Raw genomic sequence first — 27093 nt, 5'->3', positions numbered from 1 at the left:
ATGATTAAGTTTGGATTTTTGTTTGTTTGTTTTTGTTTTTGAGACGGAGTCTCTCTCTGTTGCCTAGGCTGGAGTGCAGTGGCGTGATCTTGACTCACTGCTAGCTCCGCCTCCCGGGTTCACGCCACTCTCCTGCCTCAGCCTCTCAAGTAGCTGGGACTACAGGTGCCCACCGCCATGCCTGGCTAATTTTTTGTATTTTTAGTAGAGATGGGGTTTCACCATGTTAGCCATGATGGTCTCGATCTCCTGACCTCATGATCTGCCTGCCTCGGCCTCCCAAAGTGCTGGGATTACAGGCATGAGTCACCACTCCTGGCCTTTTTTTTAAAATTTTTTTTTCTTCTGAGATGGAGTTTTGCTCTTGTTGCCCAGGCTGGAGTGCAATGGTGCGATCTTGGCTCACTGCAACCTCCCCCTCCCAGGTTCAAGCGATTCTCCTGCCTCAACGTCTCGAGTAGCTGGGATTACAGGTGCCCGCCACCACGCCCGGCTAATTTTTGTATTTTTAGTAGAGATGGGGTTTCACCATGTTGGCCAGGCTGGTCTCGAATTCCCGACCTCATGAACTGCCTGCCTCGGTCTTCCAAAGTGCTGGAATTACAGGTGTGAGCCTCTGCGCCTGGCCAAGTGTGGGTTATTTTTACAAGATGATGCTGGAGAGTTTCTATGGCCACCACCCTTCTAGACTCTCTGATACTGGCGCTTCAAGCCTGAATGCTACATTTCCTGGATGCTGTTGCCGATTGGCAACGTTCCTATCATGCTTTATCAGAACAAAGTTGGAAGGCAGAAAGAGAGGAGAAACCATTTTTTTCAGACTTCTGCCAGTGGCTTAGGTGGTGGTGACAACAACAGCTGTGACTTTAGCAATCATGGTGGAAGCAACTGTGGTTAGCAAGGGTGAACACATCTGGGTTCCTTCTGGAGGCACAGTGATTGTGGGTTATGGGTCCTCCTGTGCTTTATTTATTTATTATTTATTGAGACGGAGCTTCGCTCTTGTCATCCAAGCTGGAGTGCAATGGCGTGACCTCAGCTCACTGTAACCTCCGCCTCTCAGGTTCAAGTGATTCTCATGCCTCAGCCTCCCAAGTAGCTGGGATTACAGGCGCCCACCACCACGACTAATTTTTGTATTCTTAGTAGACACGGGGTTTCACCACGTTGGCCAGGCTGGTCTCGAACTTCTGACCTCAGGTGATCCACCCGCCTTGGCCTCCCAAAGTGCTGGGATTACAGGCGTGAGCCACCATGCCCAGCCACCTCCCCTGCTTTAATCTTTCAGCCCTAGAGGGGCTAGCAGCCTCATATAGTTACGAATCTTTAGGTAAACTTACTTCCCCTTTTGTTTTTCCAGTATTCCAACACTTTTATACTATATTTGTTCTTCCAGTACTTCCAACACTTTTATACCCTGTATTCGTTTGTGTATTCATTTATTTTTCTTTATTTATTTTTTAGAGACAGAGTCTCACTCTGTCACCTAGGCTGGAGTGCAACGGTGATTTCTCAGCTCACTGCAACCTTCCCCTCCCAGGTTCAAGCAATTCTCCTGCCTCAGCCTCCTGAGAAACTGGGATTACAGGTGTAATTACAGGCCCCCGCCACCACACTGGGTTAATTTTTGTATTTTTAGTAGAGGTGGGGTTTCTCCATGTTGGCCAGGCTGGTCTCAATCCACCTGTCTCAGCCTCCCAAAGGGCTGGGATTATAGGCGTGAGCCACAGAGCTTGGCTCAATCCCCTGTATTCAATATCCTCTGTCTGAAGTACTTAGAAGTACTTCTCTTTTCCTTATGGAATACGTACTGATAAAGCACTCAAGACAGTTAAAAACCTTCATTACTCTGTTGATGTAACAAAAGAAGCTGAGGCAAAGTTAATATAAGTAGAGAGTTTGGGCCAAGGTTGAGGATTGCAGCCCAGGAGACATAGATTCAAGTTGCCCTGAATATATGCTTTGATTAGCAAGTTACAAGTGGGTTCTTTTTGTTTTTGACTTTGTTTTGAGACAGAGTCTCACTCTTTGACCCAGGCTGGAATGCAGTGGCGCAGTCTCAGCTCACTGCAACCTCCACCTCCCGAGTTCAAGTGATTTTCTGACCTCAGCCTCCCAAGTAACTGGGACTACAGGCATGCACCACCACACTTGGCCAATTTTTGTATTTTTTTTTGTAGAGATGGGGTTTCACCATATTGATGTTTCACCATACTGGCCAGGCTGGTCTCCAACTCCTGAACTCATAATTCCCCTCGGCCTCCCAAAGTGCTGGGATTACAGGTGTAAGCCACTGCACCTGGCCACAAGTGGGTTTGTGTCTTATTTATTTATTTATTTATTTTTGAGACAGAGTTTCACTTTTGTTGCCCAGGCTGGATTGTGTGATCTCGGCTCACTGAAACCTCTGCCTCCTGGACTCGAGCGATTCTCCTGCCTCAGCCTCTTGAGTAGCTGGGATTACAGGCACCCACCACCATACCCAGCTAATTGTTTTGTATTTTTAGTAGAGACAGGGTTTCACCATGTTGGCCAGGCTGGTCTTCAAATGATCCACCTGCCTCAGCCTCCCAAAGTGCTGGGATTACAAGTGTGAGCTACTGTGCCTGGCCATCTTATTTTATTTTATTTATTTATTTATGTATTTATTTTTCGAGACAGAGTCTCACTCTTGTTGCCCAGGCTGGAGTGCAGTGTTGCAAACTCGGTTCACTGCAACCTCTGCCACCTGAGTTCAAGCTTTTCCTGCCTCAGCCTCCTGAGTAGCTGGGATTACAGGCGCCTGCCACCACGCCTGGCTAATTTTTGTACTTTCAGTAGAGATGGGGTTTCGCCATGTTGGCCAGGCTGGTCTGGAACTTCTGACCTCAGGTGATCTGCCCACCTTGGTCTCCCAAAGTGCTGGGGTTACAGGTATGAGCCACTGTGCCTGGCCCACAAGTGGGTTCTTAAAGGAAAAAGAAGTGGCAGTTCCTAAAGTGTTTATTGAGGATTTATATGCAATAACCTAAGCTGTTGATTGGCTATACATTGTTCTTTTTTTTTTTTTGAGATGGAGTCTCACTCTGTCACCTGATCTCGGTTCACTGCAGGCTCCGCCTCCCGGGTTCATGCCATTCTTCTGCCTCAGCCTCCCGAATAGCTGGGACTACAGGTGCCCACCACCATGCTCGGTTAATTTTTTGTATTTTTTAGTAGAGAGGGGGTTTCACCGTGTTAGCCAGGATGGTCTTGATATCCTGACCTCATGATCCGCCTGCCCGGCCTCCCAAGGTGCTGGGATTACAGGCGTGAGCCACCGGGCCTGGCCACGATGTTTAGATTTCTAACAAATCACGTGGCCAGGCGCAGTGGCTCACGCCTGTAATCCCAGCACTTTGGGAAGCCAAGGCGGGTGGATCACTTGAGGTCAGGAGATGGAGACCAGTCTGGCCAACATGGTGAAACCCCATTCTACTAAAAACACAAAAATTAGCCAGGCATGGTGGTACATGCCTGTAATTCCAGCTACTTGGGAGGCTGAGGCACGAGAATCACTTGAACCTGGGAGGCGGAGGTTGCAGTGAGCCAAGATCATGGCATTGCACTTCAGCCTGGGTGACATAGCGAGACTCTGTCTCAAAAACAAACAACAACAAAAAAATGAAGTAAACATCTCAAGTCTCACCTAGAGCTACCAATTAGCCTAAGAACCCCAGTTTGTGTTTAACAAGCCCTTATAGGGTGGTTCTAACACAGTTTCAGGATGAGACAGCTCCCTGCTCTAGACTGTCAACTGGGGGTACAGAGTGTGTTGACCTGATGCACAATTAGTTCACCTGTGTCTAGGCCACGGGTCTGGCCCAAGGTAGAGTGCTCAACACGTGTTTGGCAGGTGAATGGTTGTTGAATGAATCATAAAGCATGCAGTGCTCATCTGAGTGGCAGGAGTTACCCTGAATCATTGAAGATGCTGGAGCAGCTGCTTGTGAAACACCAGACAGGAGGAGATGGACAGAAGGCTGCGTCCTCACCCCTGAGATTGCCGGCCTTCTGCCTTGCTTGCTGGGAACTGGTGCCAGGCCAGACACACTGTGCCACCATCATAGGATGCCTGGTAAGGAGAGGCCAATCTTCCCTGAAGAAACCCCATGCTGCTGTGGTCAAGTTGCCTAATCGGACTTCCTTCTTCACTCTGTATGTAGAAATTGGCCCTGGAGGTGTATGTGCTGGGTGCCCACAGCCAATGGAAGGTAATGTATCTTTATTTTATTTATTTTATTTTTTGAGACAGGGTCTTGCTCTGTCACCCAGGCTGGAGCATTTGAATAAATAAATGCCCTGTAATTCCAGCACTTTGGAAGGCCGAGGCAGGCAGACTGCTTGAGGTCAGGAGTTCAAGACCAGCCTGGCCAACATGGTGAAACCCCATCTCTATTACAAACACAAAAATATGGCCAGGCGCAGTGGCTCACACCTGTAATCCCAGCACTTTGGGAGGCTAAGGCAGGCGGATCACCTGAGGTCAGGAGTTTGAGACCAGCCTGGCCAACATGGTGAAACCGTCTCTACTAAAAATACAAAAGTTAGCCAAGCATGTTGGTGGGTGCCTGTAATCCCAGCTACTAGGGAGGCTGAGAGAGGAGAATTGCTTGAACCTGGGAAGCAGAGGTTGCAGTGAGTGGAAATCACGCCATTGCACTCCAGCCTGGGCGACAGAGCAAGACTCCGTCTCAAAAATAAAATAAAAATATAAATACAAAAATTAGCCGGGCATGGTGGTGCATGCCTGTAATACCCGCTACTCAGGAGGCTGAGGTATGAGAATCACTTGAACCTGAGAGGCGAGGTTGCAGTGAGCCGAGATCGTGCCACTGCACTCCAGCCTGGTTGACAGAGTGAGACAAAATAAAGTAAAATAAAAGAAAAAGTCCTCTAGAATAGTGCTTTTCCTCTAATAACCATACTACAGCAAGCATCAGGTGCCAGCTGCTCTGTGCCGGGCAGTGAGGGACATAGATGTGTAACAATAACAAACACGTATTACCATTCTCTCTTTTCAGAAGAGGGGCCTAAGGGCCCAGAGAGGCAAATTCAACCACTTGCCAGGACACACAGAGCAGCAGGGGAATCATGCCTGGCACCTGGCACTGTGGGTGCTGCAGCGGCACAGAGAGGTGAAGTTCTGCGCCTGAGCTTAGTCAAAACCCTAACGGGCAGACCCAGATTATAAAACATTACACAAACAGCTATTCTAGAAATAGGACGCCTTGCGGGGCAGGGTGCGGGTTCCCCAGACTACAACAGCTATTCTAGAAATAGGACGCCTTGCGGGGCAGGGTGCGGGTTCCCCAGACTACAACACACACACACACACACACACACACACACACACACACACACACACAGAGCTATCCTAGGAACAGGACGCCTTGCGGGGCAGGGTGAGGGGGGCAGGGTGCGGGTCCCCCAGATTAGAACACACACACTGCGATCCTAGGAACAGGGCGCCTTGCGAGGCAGGGTGACGGTCCCGACGCTCCGCGGGGTGGGCAACCGCCTCCCCAGGCGCACTGGCAGGGGGACGGCCTCCCTAACAGAGAACCAGGCCTCGGCATGGGCTGGAGGGATGACAGAGCATGGCCGACTCGGCCAGCGGCCGGCGGTACGAGAGTCTGAACGACGTTGGAAGCAGGGGCAGGGACAGCGAGCAAGAGAGCACTGCACGGAGACGCCTCGGGCCCCGCCCATCAAGTTGCCGGCGCGCGGCCCCGCCCCTGCCCCTGCCGGCCTGACTGCGCGTGCGTGGCCCTGCCTACGGTCCCGCCCCCTCCCGAGACAGGCTGCGTGCGCACCGCCCTCCCGTCGTCCCAGTGCGCACGCGTGGCAGCGGCCCCGCCCCCGTTCCCCCGGCGCTCGGAGCCCGAGTCCGCGGGAAGATGGCGGCGCCACTCATCCCCCTCTCCCAGCAGGTACGGGCCGGGCGGGCCTGGGGGCGGCGCCGGGGTGCGGGGCGCGAGGCGAGCGGCGCGGCGAGGCTGAGGCGCGGGGAGACTCAGCTGGGCGGCGGCGGGGGCGGCTCGTGCTTGAAGGGTTTGCGGCCGGCGGGTGGGCAGGCGGCCCTGAAGGTGACAGGCCGGGGCCCGCGGCCTCCAGTGCCCGAGCGACCCTCGCGGGCACCAGCGAGGCCAGGAGATGCGCGGCGCGTGTCCTCTTCGCCCAGGGCCCGGACCCTGCCGCCGCCGAAGCTCCCAGGCCAGGGACCCGCGGGGGGCTAGGCTGCATCCCGGAGAGGTGGGCGAGGGGAACGAGCGTTTCTGTCGGCGCAGTGGCCCGGCGAGTCTTTGTCTCCCGCGGGTGCCGGCGCTCGGGCGGGCAGGGTCCCTGCTGGGTGCAGGGCAGAGCCTCGCCGGAGCCCGGACCCGTCAGCAACAGCGAGATCTCAGACTGATCCCTTGGGAGCTGCTTCCACCACCCCTGCACCCTGCACCGGGCGCAGATCGCACGTCTTTGGGCACCTCTCTGTGTCCTCAAATTCGCCTGATGCGCTTAAGAAGGGTCAGTATCGATAGCGCGACACAGACGTGCGAAAAAGAGTCATGCGTAGGCAGCTCTGCTATTTGGGAGGGACTTTCATTCATTCATTTTCTATCCATCCCTCAAATGTGCGTTGGGTCAGGTGCTGGGAGCGCTGCATTCATCCAGACAGACAAGGTCGCTGCTCTCCTGGAGGTGACACTCGTGGGAACTAGAAACTGCCTGTGTTCTGCTAATCACAGCTGCCTTTATTTGCTGAATACCTGTGTTGTGCAAAGCACCATATAAGCATTTTGCTAGAATGATCTAGCACAGCATAGTGATTAAGAGTGAGGACACAGGGTCAGATCATGTGTTCAAATCTTGGCTCCAGCCCCGATTTCTCTGTGCCTTTGGTTGAAGCTCTTAGCCTTTCCACCCATCAGTTGCTTCCTTTGGAAAATGGAGATATAAAAATGTGTTGGGATTATGTGAAAATTAAGCATGTGAAAAAGCACTTAGAACAGTGCCTATGCCAGATTTGGACCTTTGGGAGTAGAGACCACAGCAAGTAAGAATTCCAGACCCGAAGAGAGCTGACAGGCCAGTTGCATGCTTGCATGACTGGTTAGCTGATCCAAGGTGAGAGAAGTGCACAGCTAGCCAGTTTGCAACACTGTCACTAAATTAACAGTGCTAACACCCAGTGATTATTAATTAGCAAGTTCTTGTTACTGACATGAAAGTGCTCTGTAAACTGTTAAGTGTCCTACAGATAGTAGTTATTAATAGCTAAGTGCTACAGTTTAGAGTATGTAGTGGGGAGGTGGGGGGCGGGGAGCAGGGGGCGGGCAGGGACGGCAGGAGTCGGGGAAAATCACCTAAGATCATTTCATGAGAAACCTCTAAGCACTACCAGTTTGGGAGGCATGGATCTTTCTAAAACTTCCTGTCCAAATTTTCCTGTCCAAAAAAATTTTTTTTTTTTGAGGTGGAGTATTGCTCTGTCACCCAGGGTGAAGTGCAGTGGTGTGATGTCAGCCCACTGCAACCTCCGCCTCCCAAGTTCAAGTGATTCTCCTGTCTCAGCCTCCTGATAGCTGGGACTACAGGCACACCCGGCTAATTTTTGTATTTTTTTTAGTGGAGACGGGGTTTCACCATGTTGGCCAGGCTGGTCTCAAATTCCTGACCTCAAGTGATCCACCCGCCTTGGCCTCCCAAAATGGTGTGAGCCATTACGCCCGGCCAGGTCACTGACTCCTAAGCCTCTTCCTGTTCCTTTCCCTATACATTTGTTGAATGAAGGCTTGGCCTGGTTTTCTTCATTTGGAAATGTCAGCATTTCTCTACACCTGCTCTCGAGTGAAGATCTACACCATGGGTTACTGTTGACCCAGATGTGAGGCATGGCCCTCCCAGGCCCTTACTGTCTAGCTTAGGAGATCACTTGGGTTCACAGATAACTCTGGGGGAACCAAGGGTATGATTCCAAAATTTTTGATTGGGGGCAACAGGGAAGCACCCTGCAGCAGGCGGCTGTGATCTGGTTGGATTTTGGTGACAGAGCACACTTGGCAAGCAGACGGCCAGGTGAAGGTGAGCAAAGTGGATAACCCAGTGGGTAGCCTAGGGGAGGAGGGGTGTGTTTTCTCCACCCCCACGCCCGTCTGCACTTTTCCCATCAGCGTCTTTTTCAGCCTGCTCTGTACTCCCCGACATCATCTCAGAATCTCCTTCCTTGTATACTCTTTTCTGACCCTGAATATCAATATGAATTAGAAAGGTCTGCACTCCTGCCTCTTTAGTAGTGATTTTTTTTTTCCCATCAGCATCTCAGTTATTTGTGTTTCTCCCTGTCCCCCTGCTCAGCTCTCTTCTGTTTTCCAAAAAGCCTTCCATGGAAATGCGTCCAGATTTTCTCCCTCCTTATACTCCCCGAGGTTACCAGCGGCCCCTCCGTCCTTAAACCTGGTGCCCTGTGGCTGCAGCCGATCCTCCTCGAACCCTGCAACACTGGAGCCCATGGGATTTTACTCTTCATCCTCTCTCCTTTCAGTCTCTCCCTCTTGTCCCCTAATTTCAGCCTCCCCACCTGCATCTTATCTCTGTGCTCCCTCCCCTGAAACTTCTGTGCAGAGGACTCCAAACCTGCCTTCTGGAGTCCAGAAGGTGGCTCTCCTGCACCCCTGCCAGCCTGCTGGACTGTGGAATAGGCCACTTTCTTGTCATGCCCAAAGTGGGCTGGGCCATCCTACTTCCTACTTGCCCTCTCCCTCCCACTTCATCCCCCGCCACTGTGGGAGTCATCTTCTTTTTGTTTTTTGAGACAGGGTCTCGCTCTGTCCCCCAGGCTGGAGAGCAGTAGTAGGATCATAGCTCACTGCAACCTCAAACTCCTGGGCTCAAGCAATTCTCCCACCTTGGCCTCCCAAGTAGCTGGTGCTACAGGAGCGCACCAGTCATACCCAGCTAATTAAAAAATTTTTTTTGTAGAGATGAAGTCTTGCTATGTTGCTTAGGCAGGTCTTAAACCCCTAGCCTCAAGCAGTCCTATCTCGGCCTCCCAAAGTATTGGAATTACAGGCATCAGCCACTGCATCTGACTGGGATTCATCTTCTAAAACATACTCCCCTGTTCCAAAAACCTTTCACAGCTCCCATTCACCTTCCTCCAAAAGAAGTCAGTTTACAGCTGGGCGCTGTGGCTCACACCTATAATCTCAGCACCTTGGGAGGCTGAGGCGGACAGATCACTTGAGGCCAGGAGTTCGAAACCACCCTAGCGAAACTCTGTGTGTACCCAAAATACAAAAGTTAGTCAGGCATAGTGGCACACACCTATAGTCCCAGCTACTTGGGAGGCTGAGGCACGAGAATCGCTTGAAAGAAACCAGGAGGTGGAGGTGGAAGTGAGCTGAGATCGCGTCACTGCACCCCAGCCTGGGAGACAGGGTGAGACTCTGTCTCAAAAAAAGTCCGCTTTGATGAGCTTAGTAAGCCCTGAATCGACTCCACCTAACCTTGCTGGGTCCCTTTCCTGCACTTCTGGCCCTTGGTGACACTTTCTAGCCTCGGCATCCTTAGCTGTGTTGCTCCAGTTGCTAGAACATCACTGTGAGCTCCTGCCGCATGCTGCCTGCCCTGAAGGACGGTCTTTGAGGCCTCCCCTGTGGCGTCCTCCCTTAGCCCCACCCGAATGAGAGTTCTCTCCCTTGTACCTTCTGTCAGTCCCTTTTGTGGCCGCTGTCCCTAGGAAGTGCATGGTACTGGGCTCAGTGTTGAGGAGAGACTGCCCTGGGCCCAAAGAGTTAAACCTTCCCCCTTTCCCCCTTGTCATGCGTTCTTCATCCAGGAGCTTTTGCTGTATTTTGGTAAGTGCCACCATTCTAGGAGGTTTTTATTCCCCTTTTACAAGTGAGGAAACCAAGACCCACAGAAATAAAGTAACTTGCTGAAGTCTCATAGTTGGTGGGCCCAGAGCTGAGGTCTCATCCACGTCCTCCTGCCGCAGAGCCCTCCTGTTCCAGACGGCCTGCTGGGCACCCTCCCAGAGCAGCACCCGGCCAGTGTGTCTGAAATGAATGCTGAGTGGCTCGGACACTTACTTATCCTCTTGTGCCTTGTTTTTTTTCTGCCTCTGAAATAATCGCTAGTCTATCTTACTAGAATGCTAATGGCGATGCAGTCTAAATTGATGAGAACCAAGTTTTAGAGTAAAATCCACTTCTGAAAGATCCAGAATTCCCTGTCTCTTATTGACCTGCGCTGGCCTGTTTTTTTTTTTTGTTTTTTTTTTTGGTTGTTGTTGATTGTTTTTTTTTTTTTTTTTTTTTGACTTAATAGATTCTCACTGGGCAAGACCCCTCCACCCCCATTCTGAACTTTAAAACAACTTTCTGGGCCAGGCGCAGTGGCTGACGTCTGTAATCCTAGCACTTTGGGAGACCGAGGCAAGTGGATCACCTGAGGTCAGGAGTTCAAGACCAGCCTGGCCAACATGGTGAAACTCCGTCTCTACTGAAAAAACAAAAAATTAGCCGGGTGTGGTGGCGGGCACCTGTAATCCCGGCTACTCGGGAGGCAGGAGAGTCACTTGAACCCAGGAGGTGGAGACTGCAGCAAGCCAGGATCGCGCCCCTGCACACTCCAATCTGGGCAACAAAGCGAGACTCCATTTCAAAAAAAAAAAAAAAGAAAAGAAAAACAGGCACTATCAGGTGCAGTGGTGCCAGCTTTTCAATGTTTGGGTCCTTAGATGTTTGTTTGGATTCCCAGATACTCGTTCGCTGCCCTCAGTCCTGCAAATACTTTCTGTACCGCAGTTTTCTCATCTGCAGACTGGGACTGTGGACTCGCTTGACCTGCTTTGTCACAGTAGAGTGTCAGCACCCTGCCGTGTGATGCATGAGCTCTCAGTGCCTTCCCTTTTTTTTTGAGATGGAGTTTCACTCTTGTCACCCAGGCTGGAGTGCAATGGCGCTGTCTTGGCTCACTGCAACCTCCGCCTCCCGGATTCAAGCGATTCTCCTGTCTCAGCCTCCTGAGTAGCTGGGATTACAGGCACCCGCCACCATGCCCAGCTAATTTTTGTATTTTTAGTAGAAATGGAGTTTCACCATGTTGCCCAGGCTGGTCTCGAACTCCTGACCTCAAGTGATCTGCCCGCCTCAGCCTCTCAGAGTGCTGGGATTACAGGTGTGAGCCACCACATCTGGCCCTCGTGCCTTCCTTTTGTAGATCACACTGTTTGTTCAGTGAGTATTTATTCGGCATCTTCTTTTTGCCGTGCACTTTCTGGGCAGCGGATGGAACGGTGAATCTGAAGACAGCGCCGCCTCACGGGGCTGACATTGTGGAGAGGGGTCCAGATGTGAAGAAATGAGCCAATGTGTGTTGCATCCAGTGGGGATTGATGCCATGAGATGAGTAGGGCAGGGCAGGTTCTGATCTGATGTGGAGGTCAGGAAAGATCTCACCACCAGGCTGGAAGGACTGAGTAAAGAAGACGTCTTAGATTGCCTGGTTCATCCTCCCAGTCACTCTGGCCAGTATTATCTTCAGTGTATAAAGAGGTAAAGTGGGCCGGGTGCGATGGCTCACACCTGTAATCACAGCACTTTGGGAGGCCAAGGCAGGTGGATCACTGGAGGTTGGGAGTTCGAGACCAGCCTGGCCAACATGGTAAAACCCCGTCTCTACTAAAATACAGAAATTATCCTGGCGTGGTGGCGCGTGCCTGTAGTCCCAGCTACTCAGGAGGCTGAGGCAGGAGAATTGCTTGGACCCAGGAGGCGGAGGTTGCACTGAGCCGAGATTGTGCCACTGCACTCCAGCCTGGGCGACAGACCAAGACCCTATCTCAAAAAAAAAAGAGGTAAAGTGAGGCCAGAGATTGTCATGTCCCTTGCCCAAGTTTGTACCCAGTGAGCTCAGGCTGACATGGCTTTTCTGACACAGGTCCAGGCCTCTTCATTGCACCATATAGTTTCTTGTCTTGGAAAGTTTTTTTTTTTGAGTTTGTGGTTTTTTTTTTTTTTAAACTCCCAAGCATTATAATAGCATGACATCTCCTAACCTCATTTGTTTTTATACCTAGTTATTAGATATTATGTAGTCTGAGTTTGTATTTTATTGCTTTAATCTCATCTCATTAAAAGGTAGAGAGGGACATGGAAAGGCCTGCTTATTGTCTTCTCTCTTTTTCCTTTAGAGACAGGATCTTGCTTTATTTCTCGGGCTGGAGTGCAGTGGTGCAATCAAAGCTCATTGCAGCCTCGACTCTTTGCCTCAAGTGATCCTCCTGCCTCAGCCTCCCAAGGAACTGAGACTGCAGGCATACAACACCATGCCTGGCTAATTTTTAATTTTTTTGTAGAGACAGGATCTTGCTATGTTGCCCGGTCTGGTTTCGAACTCCTGACCTCAAGTGATCCTCCTGCCTCTGCCTCCAAAGCGCTGAGATTCCAGGTGTGAGCCACCACTCCTAGCCAATTGTCTTTAGGAGGATCCAAAGGTTTCCCTGCCAGATTGGTAATCAGTGCTCCTGGCCCATGCAGAATTGAGTTGTCCAGGCCCGGCCCACAGCAGAGGCTCAGGTCACAGGTGGTCCAAGCTGCAGGAGGGGCAGACGACTGGCTTCCATTTGGGTGTTGGACATGGTTGTATGGAGGAGAGGGCGTGTTTGGTGTAGGCCAAGCTTGTCCAACCCATGCCTGCATGTGACCCAGGATGGCTTTGAATGCAGCCCAACACAAATTTGTGAACTCTCTTAAAGCATGAGGTTTTTTGGTGAATTTTTTTTTTTGAGCTCATCAGCTATCGTTAGTGTTAGAGTTAGTGTATTTTATGTGTGGCCCAAGACAATTCTAGTGTGGCCCAGGGAAGCCAAAAGACTGGACACCCTTGGTCTAGGCCATGGGGAATAGCCTTTTGCACAGAGGCAAAGAGGACTGAGCCGGAGCTGAGAGGCTGCAGGTCTAGGTCAAAGGGCCAGAACATGCGGCTGGGACTTTGGGGTTTATATCCTTCCTTTAATTTAGGCAACTCAGGGATGAAAGGAGGAAGGTCTTTTGGTAAATAAGACGTGAGAGTTTGTATCTGGGCTACAAATTGGCCCAAGACAAAAGGGACTGACAGGATGTCTGCTTGCCCAGAGAGTGGCCAGTGGCTGATGGGGGCCAAGGAGCTGAGACCTGCCCACTGTCCTTCGCACTGGACTGGGTTTTACCGCTGGTCAGAGTGGTGGCCCTGAAGTTTGCTCCTGCGTGGAGTACAGACCATGAGCTCTTAAAGCTGCTTTGGGCTTTTCCCCTCATAGGAGTCCCAGCTCTTGATAGTACAAACTGTCAGGTGAAAGTAAAGGTTACAGATGACCACAGGCATTTGTCTGGGATTTCCATCTGCACTGCCTGCAGTGTGGAATGTAGACCTGATAGCAGAATCTGTTTACTGACTTCGTGCAGGTCAGGCTAACATAAAATCACTTTTCCTCCTCTTGAGCACACTGGTAGAAACCGGGCTGGATCAGGCGCTGCTCCCAGCAGCTGACAGCATACCTGCTCCCCGTGCCTCCCAGGCCTGCAGTCCTCATTCCCTCTGCCCCCTGGCCCCCTGGCCCCTCTTTCTGTCATCTGCGAAGGCGAGCCTTCGTCTTGCCTCAGGGCCTTTGCATCTGCTGTTCCCTCTCTCTGGAATGCTCTTTGCAAACCCTTCATCCTCTGGTGAATCCCTACACCTCTTCATATCAGCTGGGGCATCACTTCCTCAGGGAAGCCTTTCCTGACAAACTGGCCCAGCTTCTCTGTTACCACTGGTGGAGATGGATACCTTTTCCATTTAGCTGTGTATAATTTTCTCTTTGCGGGATTGATTGATGGTCTGTCTTCTCCAACTACCTAGAGTGGGTCCACAAGGGCAGAGATTGTGCCTGTTTTATTCATCCTTGTTCACCAGGCTGCAACTGGCACTCAGGTGCTCAGTAATCATCTGTTGAAGGAAGAGTAGGGTGGGCCACATTATGAGGGGCAGTAGGGAGCTATGGCAGGTTCTTGAGGAGTGACACCTTTAGATGGTCTGGCTGCTTACCCAGGGAGTGCTTGGAACTGGGTTCTAGCTTTGAGACGGTCTCTGTGATATGGACATGAAGTGATCAAGATAAACGTGGCCTGAGGTTGTTTCAGGAAGAATAGAAAGGGCTGGGGGTGGAAGGAGTATGTGGGGTAGCTATTTGGACAGGTGAGGGTCTAGGTGGGAGAGGAAGCAGGGGGAAGAAGCAGGCATAGGGTCTGCAGCCGTCAGATTGAGGCCACCTTCAGGGAGCCAGGATAGCAGCGGTGGGAGTGCCCGGTGGGCTGTGGCTGTGTCAGTTGAGTCAAAACCCATCACTTTGCAGGAAACCCTCCAAGCCACATGAGACCCCACATTTAGGTACAGTCAAAAGGAAAACCAGCTATGCCGGGCGCGGTGGCTCACGTCTGTAATCCCAGCACTTTGGGAGGCCGAGGCGGGTGGATCACCTGAGGTCAGGAGTTCGAGACCAGCCTGAGCAACATGGTGAAACCCCGTCTCTACTAAAAATACAAAATTAGCCGGGCGTGGTGGCACATGCCTGTAATCCCAGCTACTCGGGAGGCTGAGGCAGGAGAATCGCTTGAACCTGGGAGGCAGAGGTTGCAGTGAGCTGAGATCGTACCATTGCACTCCAGCCTGGGCGACAAGGGCAAAACTCTGTCTCAAAAAAAAAAAAAACCAGCTCTGTCTGGGGCTGGGGCACCGTGAGATTCTGTCTGCTTACTGAGCTACTGTGTGCTGTCTTGGGACTGAGATAAATAAAACCGAGCCCCACCCTGCAGGTCAGCTCAGCTGCAGCCAGGCACACAGAAAATTAGGACACAGTGTGACACACTCGTGAAAGTCAGGTGGCACCCACAGTGGTGGGATGAATCACCTCCACTGGGCTGGGAATAAAGGACAGGAGGAAGAGGGCTCCTGTGCCTCCTTTTGTCTTTTCCCTCCTCTGTTCCAGCAGGCCTGGAGGAAGCAGCCGGATGCAGCCTCTCTGACTGGCCACACACTGCATGGACCAGTGTCCTGCCCCCACCCTCTGCACAGGCCCTCTCTCCCAGCACCATCTTCACAGAGTCCTGGCCCCTTCTCTGCCCGCTCAGAGCCCCACTTCCCTTTTTCTTTGTTTTATTTTATTTTTTCTTTCTTTATTTTTTTTTTTTTGAGACGGAGTCTCACTCTGTCGCCAAGGCTGGAGTGCAGTGGCCGGATCTCAGCTCACTGCAAGCTCCGCCTCCCGGGTTCCCGCCATTCTCCTGCCTCAGCCTCCCGGGTAGCTGGGACTACAGGCGCCCGCCACCTCGCCCGGCTAGTTTTTTGTCTTTTTTGGTAGAGACGGGGTTTCACCGTGTTAGCCAGGATGGTCTCGATCTCCTGACCTCGTGATCCGCCCGTCTCGGCCTCCCAAAGTGCTGGGATTACAGGCTTGAGCCACCGCACCCGGCCTGTTTTATTTTATTTTTTCTTGAGGTGGAGTCTCGCTTTGTCACCTAGGCTGGAGTGCAATGGCGTGATCTTGGCTCACTGTAGCCTCCGCCACCTGGGCTCAAGCGATTCTCCTGCCTCAGCCTCCCAAGTAGCTGGGATTACAGAAGCACACCACCAACCCTGGCTACTTTTTTTGTATTTTTAGTAGAGATGGGATTTCACCATGTTGGCCAGGCTGGTCTCGAACTTCTGGCCTCAAGTGATCCACCCACCTTAGCCTTCCAAAGTGCTGGGATTATAGGCGTGAGCCACCACACCCTGCCCCCCACTTCCCTGATTCTGATAACCTGGTGACCCAGAACAGGTGGCAACGGGACCCCAGCCCTGGTGGTACCCTGACTGCCCTCACCAGTGAGTGGGCCCGGGCAGGCGGCTCTGGGGCCTGGGGAGAGATCTGGGCCACAGGTCTGGTACAGGAGTGAGGGAGTGTTGTGGGACCAACAGTGGTGCCGTCGTCCCTGTGCTTGTTTCTAGATGAGGAAACTGAGAGGGAGAGGGTAAAACAACCGGTCAGACCCCCATAGAAAACAGGCGTCTGGATCAGACCATGGGCTCTAAAGCCACCATTTTGTCCTATGGATGCCACCCCATGGGCTCCGGGAGGGTCGAGGAGCTCCGTCTGTCCTGCTGCCTGCTGGGTCCGTCCCCGGTCCCTGAAATCTGGGCTCCTGGCACGTAGTGGGCCGGCGATAACCGACTGTCGATTGGAGGCTGGGTATTTGGAACAGCAGCCAGGAGCGCAGTCTGTCTCTCCAGCTGCCTTTGAGGGTAGTTGACAGACGGGAACGTTTTGTCTCTCGGGTGAAGAAACAGGCACAGCGTCCAGAGCTGCCTGCTCAGGCCCACTGGCCGGTGACAGCAGTCAGGGCACGACTAGGACTGGGGCCCCGCTACATCCTCACCTGCACTCATCAGAGGGTGAGGGAAGGGCTTCCCTCTTGTGCAAGTGACATCAACAAGCATGCCTCTGTCATGATGCCAATCTGTAGAAAACTGGCTTTTCTTTCCTTCTTCCCTTCTTTCCCTTCTTTCCCTTCTTTCCCTTCTTCCTTTCCTTCCTTCCTTCCTTCCTTCCTTCCTTCCTTCCTTCCTTCCTTCCTTCCTCCCTCCCTCCCTCCCTCCCTCCCTCCCTCCTTCCCTCCCACCCTCCTTCCCTCCCTCCCTCCTTCCCTCCCTTCCTCCCTCCTTCCCTCCCTTCCTCCCTCCTTCCCTCCCTTCCTCCCTTCCTTCCTTCCCTTTTCTTCCTTTTCTTCCTTTTTTGTGAGACAGGGTCTCACTCTGTGACCCAGGCTGGAGTGCAGTGGTGCGATCTCAGCTCACTGCAACCTTTGCCTCTCGGGTTCAAGCGATTTTCCAGCCTCAGCCTTCTGAGTGGCTGGGACCACAGGTGTGTACCACCACACCCTGCTAATTTTTGTATTTTTTTTTGTAGAGACAGGGCTTCTCCATGTTGCCCAGGCCAGTTTCAAACTTCTGAGCTCAAAGCGATCCACCTGCCTTGGCCTCCCAAAGTGCTGGGATTGTAGGTGTCAGCCAGTATGTCACTATGCCTACCTGGCTTTTATTTTTCTCTTTTTCTTTTTTTTTTTTGAGGCGGAGTCTCGCTCTGTGGCCCAGGCTGGAGTGCAGTGGCCGGATCTCAGCTCACTGCAAGCTCCGCCTCCCAGGTTTACGCCATTCTCCTACCTGAGCCTCCCGAGTAGCTGGGACTACAGGCACCTGCCACCTCGCCTGGCTAGTTGTTTTTTTTTTTTTTTTTTTTTTTTTGAGACGGAGTCTCGGTCTGTCGCCCAGGCTGGAGTGCAGTGGCCGGATCTCAGCTCACTGCAAGCTCCGCCTCCCGGGTTCACGCCATTCTCCTGCCTCAGCCTCCCGGGTAGCTGGGACTACAGGCGCCCGCCGCCTCGCCCGGCTAGTTTTTTGTATTTTTTAGTAGAGACGGGGTTTCACTGGGTTAGCCAGGATGGTCTTGATCTCCTGACCTCGTGATCCGCCGGTCTCGGCCTCCCAAAGTGCTGGGATTACAGGCTTGAGCCACCGCGCCCGGCCGCCTGGCTAGTTTTTTGTATTTTTTAGTAGAGACGGGGTTTCACCGGGTTAGCCAGGATGGTCTCGATCTCCTGACCTCGTGATCCGCCCGTCTCGGCCTCCCAAAGTGCTGGGATTACAGGCTTGAGCCACCGCGCCCGGCCTCTTTTTTTTTTTTTTTAAAGAGACGGACTGCTTTGTTGCCCAGGCTGGAGTGCAGTGGTACAATCGCGGCTCACTGCAAGCTCCACCTCTCGGGTTCACCCACCATTCCTCTGCCTCAGCCTCCCAAGTAGCTGGAACTACAGGCGCCCGCCACCAAGAACATGTGCCTGGCCAATTTAGTAGAGATGGGGTTTCACCGTGTTAGCCAGGATGGTCTCGATCTCCTGACCTCGTGATCCACCCGCCTCAGCCTCCGAAAGTGCTGGGATTACAGGCGTGAGCTACCGCACCCAGCCCCAGCTGGCTTTTCTTAATCTGAAGAGGATGTGCTTTTCAATTTTATATTTTTCAGTGGAAGAGAAAACTGTCTCATTTCAGACTCTGCCAAGGGGAAAGATGAAACATGAAAAAACTTGATGTTGACACCCTCACACTGAGCGTGTTTAACCAGGACTGTATGTTTATGGGGATGGACTGTCCCTCTCAATTCCCCCCACACCCTGGCTGGGGGGCCCCAGACATGATTGGCCTAGGCACATGTTCTTGCAAACGTTCTTCCCTTTCGGTTTTTTCTTTGCTAAGAACTAGAACGCTCTGTGCCCACGGCACCCCCTGTGCTGGCTTTGGAGACTTTCTCTGTGGGTCGAGGTTTCTGGAGTGCAGGAGCGGGCTCCACAGTTGCTGATGGGTCAGGCGAGGTTGTCCATCACCAGGGTGCAAATTTGCTGTTATTTTGCTTGCTCACACCAGGCCATGGAGTTGGCATTTTCTTTTAGGCCAGCCTCTGAGTTAGCATTCACAGTCAGTTGACTTTACTGATTTAATTTGTTGTTGTTGACTCTTAGCCACTAGAAAATGTCCTTTAATTCACATTTAATGCACATTTAAAATGTCCTTTAATTCACGCTAAGTGGGTTTTTACAGGTGTGTACTTACCTGCTGTGTGTAAAATTGTACGTTTTTTTAAGAAAATGACAACTGAGACTAAGAGAATTGGTGAAACACTGTTCTTTTTTTATTTTTAGAGACAGGGTCTCACTCCGTCACCCAGGCTGGAGTGCAGTGGCGGTGTCACAGCTCACTGCAGCCTCAGACTCCTGGGTTCATCTTCCTGTCTCAGCCTCCTTAGTTGCTGGGACTACAGGTACTACTCGGCACACCACCATGCAAAAATTTTTAATTTTTGTAGAGCTACAGTCTCACTATGTTGTCTAGGCCGGTCTTGAATTCCTGACCTTAAGGGATCCTCCTGCCTTAATCTCCAAAGTGTTGAGGTTACAGGCCTGAGCCACTGTTCCTGAAATGAAATATTGTTCTATTCTAGATGTTGGGAGCTGCTTAGTTGATGAGTTGAGAGAGAAAATGGCTACCATATGTACCGTAGTGTAGCCAACATTTGTTGAAATACTTTATTGCTTGGCAAAGATCAATTGGCAGAGCAGGCTCTGAGGACTGTGATTTTACACCTGCAACTCACATGCTGAGTCACAGCCTTGCCTGACCTGCTCCCCACCCACCACCATTCTTTGTAAATACAGCCTGCTCCCCTGTCTCAGGAGTAATAATACAATAGTAACCACAATAAGGGATGTAATAATGGCTTCCCGTTGCAGAGCGTATTTCACCTGCATATTCTCATTTGGGATTTTCCAGCATCCTCAGGCCAGGTGCTGTCTCTTCTCATTTTACAGATGGGGGCACTGAGGCCCAGGGTGACTTGGTGGCTTGTCCTCGCTGCTGCTGAGCCACGGAGCTGTCTGTCTACTCCCCACTGCCGACTGTACCTCCCTGCACTCAGCCTACCACCTGCCTCCCTCAACACTTTAATTTCACCCACGCCCTCAACAGACATGTACCAAAGGCCCGCTTCCAGGAGGGCACAGCGTGACCCCTCCACCGCCCAGGCGTTAAGCCATCACAGCAGCTTTTCTATCACATTGGCTTCAGGAAGTGTCCCTTGTCGAAGCTTGGAGCTGTGGGAGTGTGGAGGCAGGAGGGACTTGTTTCAGTTGGGGGAACCTAGGGGCGTCTCAGAGCAGGGAATACAGTCACGCGCCGCATAACCACGATGGACTGCATCTGTGACAGCGCTCCCGTAAGATTACACTGCCGTGTTTTTCCTGTGCCTTTTCTGTGTTTAGATGTGTTAGATACGCAGCTACTTGGCATTGTGTTATGGTGGCCTGCAGTTTTTAGTCCCGGGCCACGCTGCCCAGGTTTGTAGCCTGGGAGTACTTCCATTGTCAGGAACACCCTGACAGGAGGCCAGACCCATCCCGACCGAGTCGCGGGCAGTGTGCTCAGTTAGGGGGTAGTAGATGGCAGAGACATTGGAGCCCAGGAGTGGCCGATGCAGGAAAGGAATGTTGGGAAGGCCTGGGAGACTTCCAAAGTCTCCCAACTTCGGAAAGTTGGGAGACTCTGGGAAGTGGGCCCTCGTGGGAGGTGGTGGGTGCTCCTGCCGTGCAGGACACACTGCTGAGTCATCAAAGCCCCTCTTGGTGCCCCCCCTTCCCCCCAGTCTCAGGTGACTGCTCTCCCATGTCTCTCCAGGGAGACCATGCATGGGTCAGAGGAAGGAAACAGATGGAACGGAATGGGTCTGTTCTCTGAGATGCCCGGGAGGGGTGATGTCAGGGGACACAGGTCAGCAGCTGGGAGGGCTGCTCGGAGGCTTCATCTGCTTTTGCTCTTAAGCAGCATTTTCAGGAGGGAGGGCTGGAATCTGCTCCCCTCCTGCCTAGGCACCGTTCCACTTCCATCCCTCCTGCCTTCTGCATGGCTGGACAAGACCCTTGAGCCCTTCCCTACACGCCTCTCTATCGCTCCAGGACCCAGCTCCCCTGGTGTTTCCTGTGGTGGAGCCTCCTCCTTCCCTTCCCGTGGCAGGCCTGTCTCCGGCACTGCTTTGGCACGGGTGCTCTGCAGCTTTGCTTGACCGAGTCTCCCTGGACAGGCTCAGCCATGGAGGGGGTGCCTCCCAGGTCTCCTGATGCCCTGGGTGTATGTCTGCTGCTGGCTGCGGACTGGCCCTCCATCCTGTCTCTTCCATGTAGCTCTTGGCAGGCATCTGTATGCTTTGTCGTGGCTCCATGAGGCTGGGGGTGGGGAGGGTCCCATTGTTCACCTCCACACCTGCACCAAGGCATCTGGAATGGCAATTAGAGTTCTACCTCAATGCCCCTGGGGACATCCCAAGGAAACACGTTCCTTTTTAGGGAACTGGCATGTCCCCTTTCTTGGGGTGTCTACACTGTGAGTCGCTGTAGTCCCTAGGCCTCCTGCTGCTGGAGGGCCATGGCAGTCTCTCTCTGATCACTTCCTTCCAGCCCTGCTCCTGGTCCCCACCTCCTTGCAGCGGATTCCTACCATTTACCTGTACCGTTTACCATCTCATGTGCATATATACGCCCAGCTTGCTGGCCTGCAGCACCCCTTCCCCAGGCTCTGCTTGCCCTGGGGATGACATCCGTCTTCTCAGCACAGCGTGCACAGACCCTGGCATCTCATGTGTGTGTCCTTCCACCTGGCTGGGGCCGTGCTGAATCACCCACAGCCTGCCTGACTCCTCTGTCCCAGGGCACGCCTGGCCCCAGGCCCTGAGTTCCCCTCACTGTGCCTACTGCTGCAGTTATGTCATACGGTGCCCTGTGCCATAGTCCTGGGCTGACTTTGTCCCGCCTGCCCTTCCTGAAGCCTAGGACTCTTTTTTTTTTTTTTTTTTTTGAGATGGAGTTTCACTCTTGTCACCCAGGCTGGAGAGCAATGGCACGATCTTGGCTCGCTGCAACCTCCGCCTCCTGGGTTCAAGCGGTTTTCCCGCCTCAGCCTCCCAAGTAGCTGGGATTATGGGTACCAGCCATCACGCCCAGCTAATTTTTATATGTTTAGTAGAGACAGAGTTTCACCATGTTGGCCATGCTGGTCTCGAACTCCTGACCTCAGGTGATTCACTTGCCTTGGCCTCCCAAAGTGCTGGGATTATAGGCGTGAGCCACTGCGCCTGGCCTGAAGCCCAGGACTCTGTCCTACATACTTTTGTATCCCCAGTGCTGCCTCTTAGCACGAATTCAGCATGTGTTGATTGAGTGAGCAAACGAATAAATCTCCAGGTCCAAAGAAGGGAGAGCTGGGGAATCCAAGGGTAGATCCTTTTTCAGGAGGGTCTTTTTTTTTTTTTTTTTTTTTTTGGAGACAGGGTTTTGCTCTTGTTGCCCAGGCTGGAGTGCAATGGTACAACCTTGGCTCACCACAACCTCTGCCTCCTGGGTTCAAGTGATTCTCCTGCCTCAGCCTCCTGAGTAGCTGGGATTACAGGCATGCGCCCCACATCCAGCTAATTTTGTATTTTTAGTAGAGACGGGGTTTCTCCATGTTGGTCAGGCTGGTCTTGAACTCCTGACCTCAGGTGATCCACTCGCCTTGGCCTCCCACAGTGCTGGAATTATAGGTGTGAGCCACCGCGCCCGGCTTTCAGGAGGTTTTATGTGAAAGGTAGGGGAGGTCAGTAGCTGGAGGTGGAGGGATGTTTCTGGGGAGAGGGTACGTTTTTACCTGGAGCCAGTGGAAGGAGGGCGATGAGGAGGAAACCAGGAATCACAACAGCCGGCGATTGACAAGTCCCTGTGTGTGGGAGTGCTCACCCTCATCTCCAGATGCAGAAGCTGAGGCACAGAGAGGCTGCTCACCCCAACCCAGGGTTGCACAGCATTCCAGCAGCGGGACAGGACTCAAATTCCCATTTGTCTGGCAGCACTGTTGACTCCACATGAGACAGCTTCTCTTAGTGAAGGAAGATGGGAGGACACAGGCCATAGGTGTAGATGGAGCCGGGCAGTCTCTCCTAAAGACTTTTGGGGCTCGGTGTAGTCCTGCATCCTCCACAGAGCAGTGCATCGAGGCAGGAAGCCTGCTGCAGGCGATGTTTTTTCTCCAGCAATTCCATTTCTGGAATGGTGAGTTCGGTGGCTAACGCCTGTAATCCCAGCACTTTGGGAGGCCAAGGCAGGAGGATTGCTTGAGGCCAGGAGTTCAAGACCAGCCTGGCAAAATAATGAGACCCCCATCTTTACAGAAAAATGAAAAAAAAATTAGCCACACATGGTGGTGCATGGCTATGGTCCCAACTACTCAGGAGGCTGAGGAAGGAGGATCACTTAAGCCCAGGAGCTTGAGGCTATAGTGAGCTATGATCGTGCCACTGCACTCCAGCCTGGACAACAGAGCTCTCTCTCTTTTTTTTTGAGACAGAGTTTCGCTCTTGTTGCCCAGGCTGGAGTGCAATGGTGCGATCCTGGCTCACTGCAGCCTCTGCCTCCCTAGTTCAAGCGATTCTCCTGCCTCAGCCTCCCAAGTAGCTGGGATTACAGGTATGTGCCACCGCACCTGGCTAATTTTGTGTTTTTAGTAGAGACAGGGTTTTACCATGTTGGCCAGGCTGGTCTCAAACTGCTGATCTCAAGTGATCCACCCACCTCAGCCTCCGAAAGTGCTGAGGTTACAGGTGTGAGCCACCATGCCTGGCCCAGAGCTGTTTCTTAAAAAACAAAACAAAACAAAACAAAACAAAAAACTTTCAAACCTTGATTCTGTGTTCTGATGTCCTTCCTGGTCCATGTCATTCACCTTGCTGCTTTGCTGTGTGTCTAAACGCTCCAGGGCAGTTCTCTTGCTTGTTGGTTCCTCTCCAGAGTGGCGACTGCAGACCTTACCCCTATGCCATGCCCCACTGCAGGCCCTGAGTTCTGTCTGGTTTGGATGGAGGCCTTGAGCCCTGAGCATGTTCGTCTTCTACTGGTCTCACAAGGCACTCATTTGGGTCCCCGGGGAGAATCCATGAAAATTCCTTCAGATCCTGCTTTTCCTTGTACATCTTTCTATTTCTGTCTAATTTACAAAAGCAGCTCGTGATGACATAGAACACCAGGGAACATAGGAAGTCACGAGGAAGCAAACTAACTGGCCCATAGAAATCCTGGTAAGTGTGACCCTGTCCCTCCAGGTTCCAATAGCGGGGCGATAGGACGCCGTGCGCTTATAAGCCAGGTCACACTGTACTTGCTAGATTGCACCCTTCTCACTTAGCAAGCTGATGAAGATTGGACCCCATTTGTAAACATTCTGCTGTTTTGACTGCTGTAAGATATTTATTCCGTCCCATGGAGACTCAGCAATTTATTAGCAGCTTAACCAGTCCTCTGCTGTTTCCAGTGCCTCGCAGTCTACATCTGTGCCCTCAAGAGGGGAAAACAGAGAACCCTCTTGCTCTTCCCCCGCTCCTGTATCACTTCTCAGTCTCCCAGTAGCAGATCTTGTAGCTGTGGTAGGGCACACTTGTGTGTGTTTTAAAGGAATGCCAGTTTGTATTGTTTGACAGAAGCACGATCCTGTCTGTGACCAAGCTCTCCTCATTTGTCACACTTAAAACCTTACACAGCTTGTGCCATTAGGTTCCTTGACAAGGCAGAAGCGCATCAAATGGTAGCCTTTAAACACATTAAAAGTCGATGGCTGGGCATGCTAACGCCTATAATCCCAGCACCGTGGGAGGCCCAGGTGGGAGGATCTTTTGAGCCCAGGAATTAGAGACTGGCCTGGGCAACAAAGCGAGACCCCGTCTCTACAAAAAAATAAAAAATAATAATTAGCTGGGTGTGGTGGCATGCACTTACAGACCCAGCTACTTGGAAGGCTGAGGAAGGAGGATCCCTTGAGCCCAGGAAGTTGAGGCTGCAGTGAGCTACGATGGCACCACTGTACTCTAGCCTGGGTGACAAAGCAAGTCTCTGTCTCTATGAAAAATAAAATAAAATAAAATAAATGTAGAGGGAAGGGTTTAATGAATTCCCAGGTACTCACTGCCCATTTACAACAGTTATCAGTATTTTGCAGATTTCTTTGTACCACCCTTTAGTTCCTAGGTTTTTTTTTTTTTTTTTCAGATGACATTTTGCTATGTTGTGCAGGCCAGAGTGCAGTAGCCATTGACGGACCCAGTGATCATAGCTCACTGTAGCCTCGAATTCCTGGCCTCAGGCAATCCTGCCTCAGCTTCTCGAGTAGCTGGGACCTACAGGCACGTGCCACTATGCCTGGCTCCTGTTTTGTTTTTTTGTTTTTTTTTGAGACGGAGTTTCACTCCTGTTGCCCAGGCTGGAGTGCAGTAGCATAATCTCGGCTCACTGTAACCTCCACCTCCTGGGTTCAAGTGATTCTCCTGCCTCAGCCTCTCGAGTAGCTGGGATTACAGGTGCCTGCCACCACGTCCAGTTAATTTTTATATTTTTAGTAGAGATGGGGTTTCACTATGTTGGCCAGGCTGTTCTTGAACTCCCGACCTCAGATAACTGCCCACTTCGGCCTCCGAAAGTGCTAGGATTACAGGTGTGAGCCACTGCACCTGGCCTGTTTTTTTTTAATCTTAGAAATTTTTTTAATCTTAGAAGCAAATTAGAGATTCATGTATTTCAACATGAATCTCTAACAGTTAAGACCATTTTCCTTTACATAACCACATGTCTTATCACACCTTACACAACTTACGATAATGCCTTTGGTATTATCGGATACCAAGACCGTATTCACATTTCCCTGATTGTCTGCAAATGTCACCTTGCATTTGGTCATTAGGTCTTGTAAGTCTCTTAAGAGAAAATAAAACTTCTAATTTCGAGATTATTGTAGACTCACAGACTCACACACAGTTGTAAGAGAGTCTGGGCGGGCACGGTGGCTCATGCCTGTAATCCCAGCACTTTGGGAGACCGGGCAGATCACTTGAAATCAGGAGTTTAAGACCAGCCTGGCCAACATGGTAAAACCCCGTCTCTACAAAAATATAAAAATTAGCTGGGCATGATGGCGGGTGCCTGTAATCCCAGCTACTCAGGAGGGTGAGGCAGGAGAATCACTTGAACCCGGGAGGCGGAGGTTTTAGTGAGCTGGGATCGCACCGCTGCACTCCAGCCTGGGCGACAGAGCAAGGCTCCGTCTAAAAAAAAAAAAAAAAGAGTCTGTACCATTTATCCCGTTTCCTCTGAAGTAACATTTGCATAATGGTGGTAGAGTATTGCATCTGGGATACTGATGATGATGGCTATGTTCAGGATCTGAAGGAAGAGTCCTGGATTCTCTCTGGGGACCCAAATGACCACCTTGTAAGACCAGCAGAAGTTGGACATGCCCTGGCTGGGCCTGGTGGCTCATGCCTGTAATCCCAGCACTTTGGGAGGCCGAGGCAGGTGGATCACCTGAGGTCAGGAGTGGGAGACCAGCCTGGCCAACATGGTGAAACCCTGTCTCTACTAAAAATACAAAAAATTAGCCAGGTGTGTTGTTGTGTGCCTGTAATCCCAGCTACTTAGGAGGCTGAGGCAGGAGACTCACTTGAACCTGGGAGGCGGAGGTTACAGTGAGCTGAGATCGCACCATTACACTCCAGCCTGGGCAACAAAGCGAGACTCTGTCTCAAAAAAAAAAAAAAAAAAAAAAAAGGAAGAAGATGGACAGGTCTGGGGCTCAAGGACTCTGTCCCGCCCAGACAGAACTCAGGGCCTGCAGTGGGGCATGGCACAGGGGTAAGGCCTGCACTCCCTGCCCTGGAGAGGAACCAAGAAGGAATAGAACCACCCTTGAGAGTGTAGACATGCAGCAAAGCAGCAAGGTGAATGACATGGACCGGGGGGGGCGTCGGAGCACAGAATCAAGGTTTGAAAGCTTTTTTTTCCTCTTTTTTAAGAGACAGGTCTGTTGCCCAGGCTGTAGTGCAGTAGCACAATCATAGCTCACTGCAGCCTTGAACTCCTGGGCTCAGGCGATCCTCCTGCCTCAGCCTCCTGAGTAGCTGGAACAACAGGCATGTGCCAGCATGCGTGATTATTATTATTATTATTTTTCTTTTCTTTTTTTTTTTTTTTTTGAGACGGAGTCTCGCTCTGTGCCCAGACTGGAGTGCAGTGGCCGGATCTCAGCTCACTGCAAGCTCCGCCTCCCGGGTTTACGCCATTCTCCTGCCTCAGCCTCCCGAGTAGCTGGGATTACAGGCACCCGCCACCTCGCCTGGCTAGTTTTTTGTATTTTTTAGTAGAGACGGGGTTTCACCGTGTTAGCCAGGATGGTCTCGATCTCCTGACCTCGTGATCCACCCGTCTCGGCCTCCCAAAGTGCTGGGATTACAGGCTTGAGCCACCGCGCCCGGCCTATTATTATTTTTCATTTTTTGTAGAGATAGGATCTTGTTGATAGCCAGAGACAGAACACGTACCTCCTGTTGCCCTTTGATAGCCACACCCACTTCCCTCCCTGCCCATCTCTTCCTTATCCCCAGCAACCACCACTCTGTTCATTTTTACA

At 51.8% G+C, this 27093-nt stretch overlaps 2 protein-coding genes across 38 annotated transcripts in view; one reads left to right on the top strand and one right to left on the bottom strand.

The window, feature by feature from the left end:
- The window catches only part of C19H19orf44 (chromosome 19 C19orf44 homolog), a 95253-nt gene that overhangs the window by 51175 nt on the left and 16985 nt on the right, over positions 1 to 27093 (bottom strand). The window contains exon 1 of one of the 3 annotated variants that reach the window (XM_077978178.1): positions 4438 to 4716. The exons of the other annotated variants lie outside the window; for them this stretch is intronic. The gene's annotated coding sequence lies outside the window, so the exon portion shown is untranslated. Of the gene's footprint in view, positions 1 to 4437; positions 4717 to 27093 lie in introns of those variants that run through there. 3 annotated transcript variants of the gene reach the window in all.
- The window catches only part of EPS15L1 (epidermal growth factor receptor pathway substrate 15 like 1), a 121312-nt gene continuing 100112 nt past the window's right edge, over positions 5894 to 27093 (top strand). For 31 of the 35 annotated variants that reach the window (XR_013409145.1, XR_003725111.2, XR_013409144.1 and 28 more), the window contains exon 1: positions 5894 to 5951. Coding sequence is in view for 24 of the 35 variants with exons in the window: in XM_077978158.1 (XP_077834284.1) it covers positions 5919 to 5951 (33 nt within the window). In the remaining 11 variants the exon portion in view is untranslated. Of the gene's footprint in view, positions 5952 to 18765; positions 18887 to 19433; positions 19838 to 26422; positions 26449 to 27093 lie in introns of those variants that run through there. The other 4 variants (XM_077978146.1, XM_077978160.1, XM_077978156.1 and 1 more) reach the window with 2 other exon arrangements.

The sequence above is a fragment of the Macaca mulatta genome, chromosome 19 (assembly GCF_049350105.2).
Source record: "Macaca mulatta isolate MMU2019108-1 chromosome 19, T2T-MMU8v2.0, whole genome shotgun sequence".
Taxonomy (NCBI): Eukaryota; Metazoa; Chordata; class Mammalia; order Primates; family Cercopithecidae; genus Macaca; species Macaca mulatta.
Note: the sequence above shows the minus strand (reverse complement) of the source record. Positions and strands in the feature narration are given on the sequence as shown.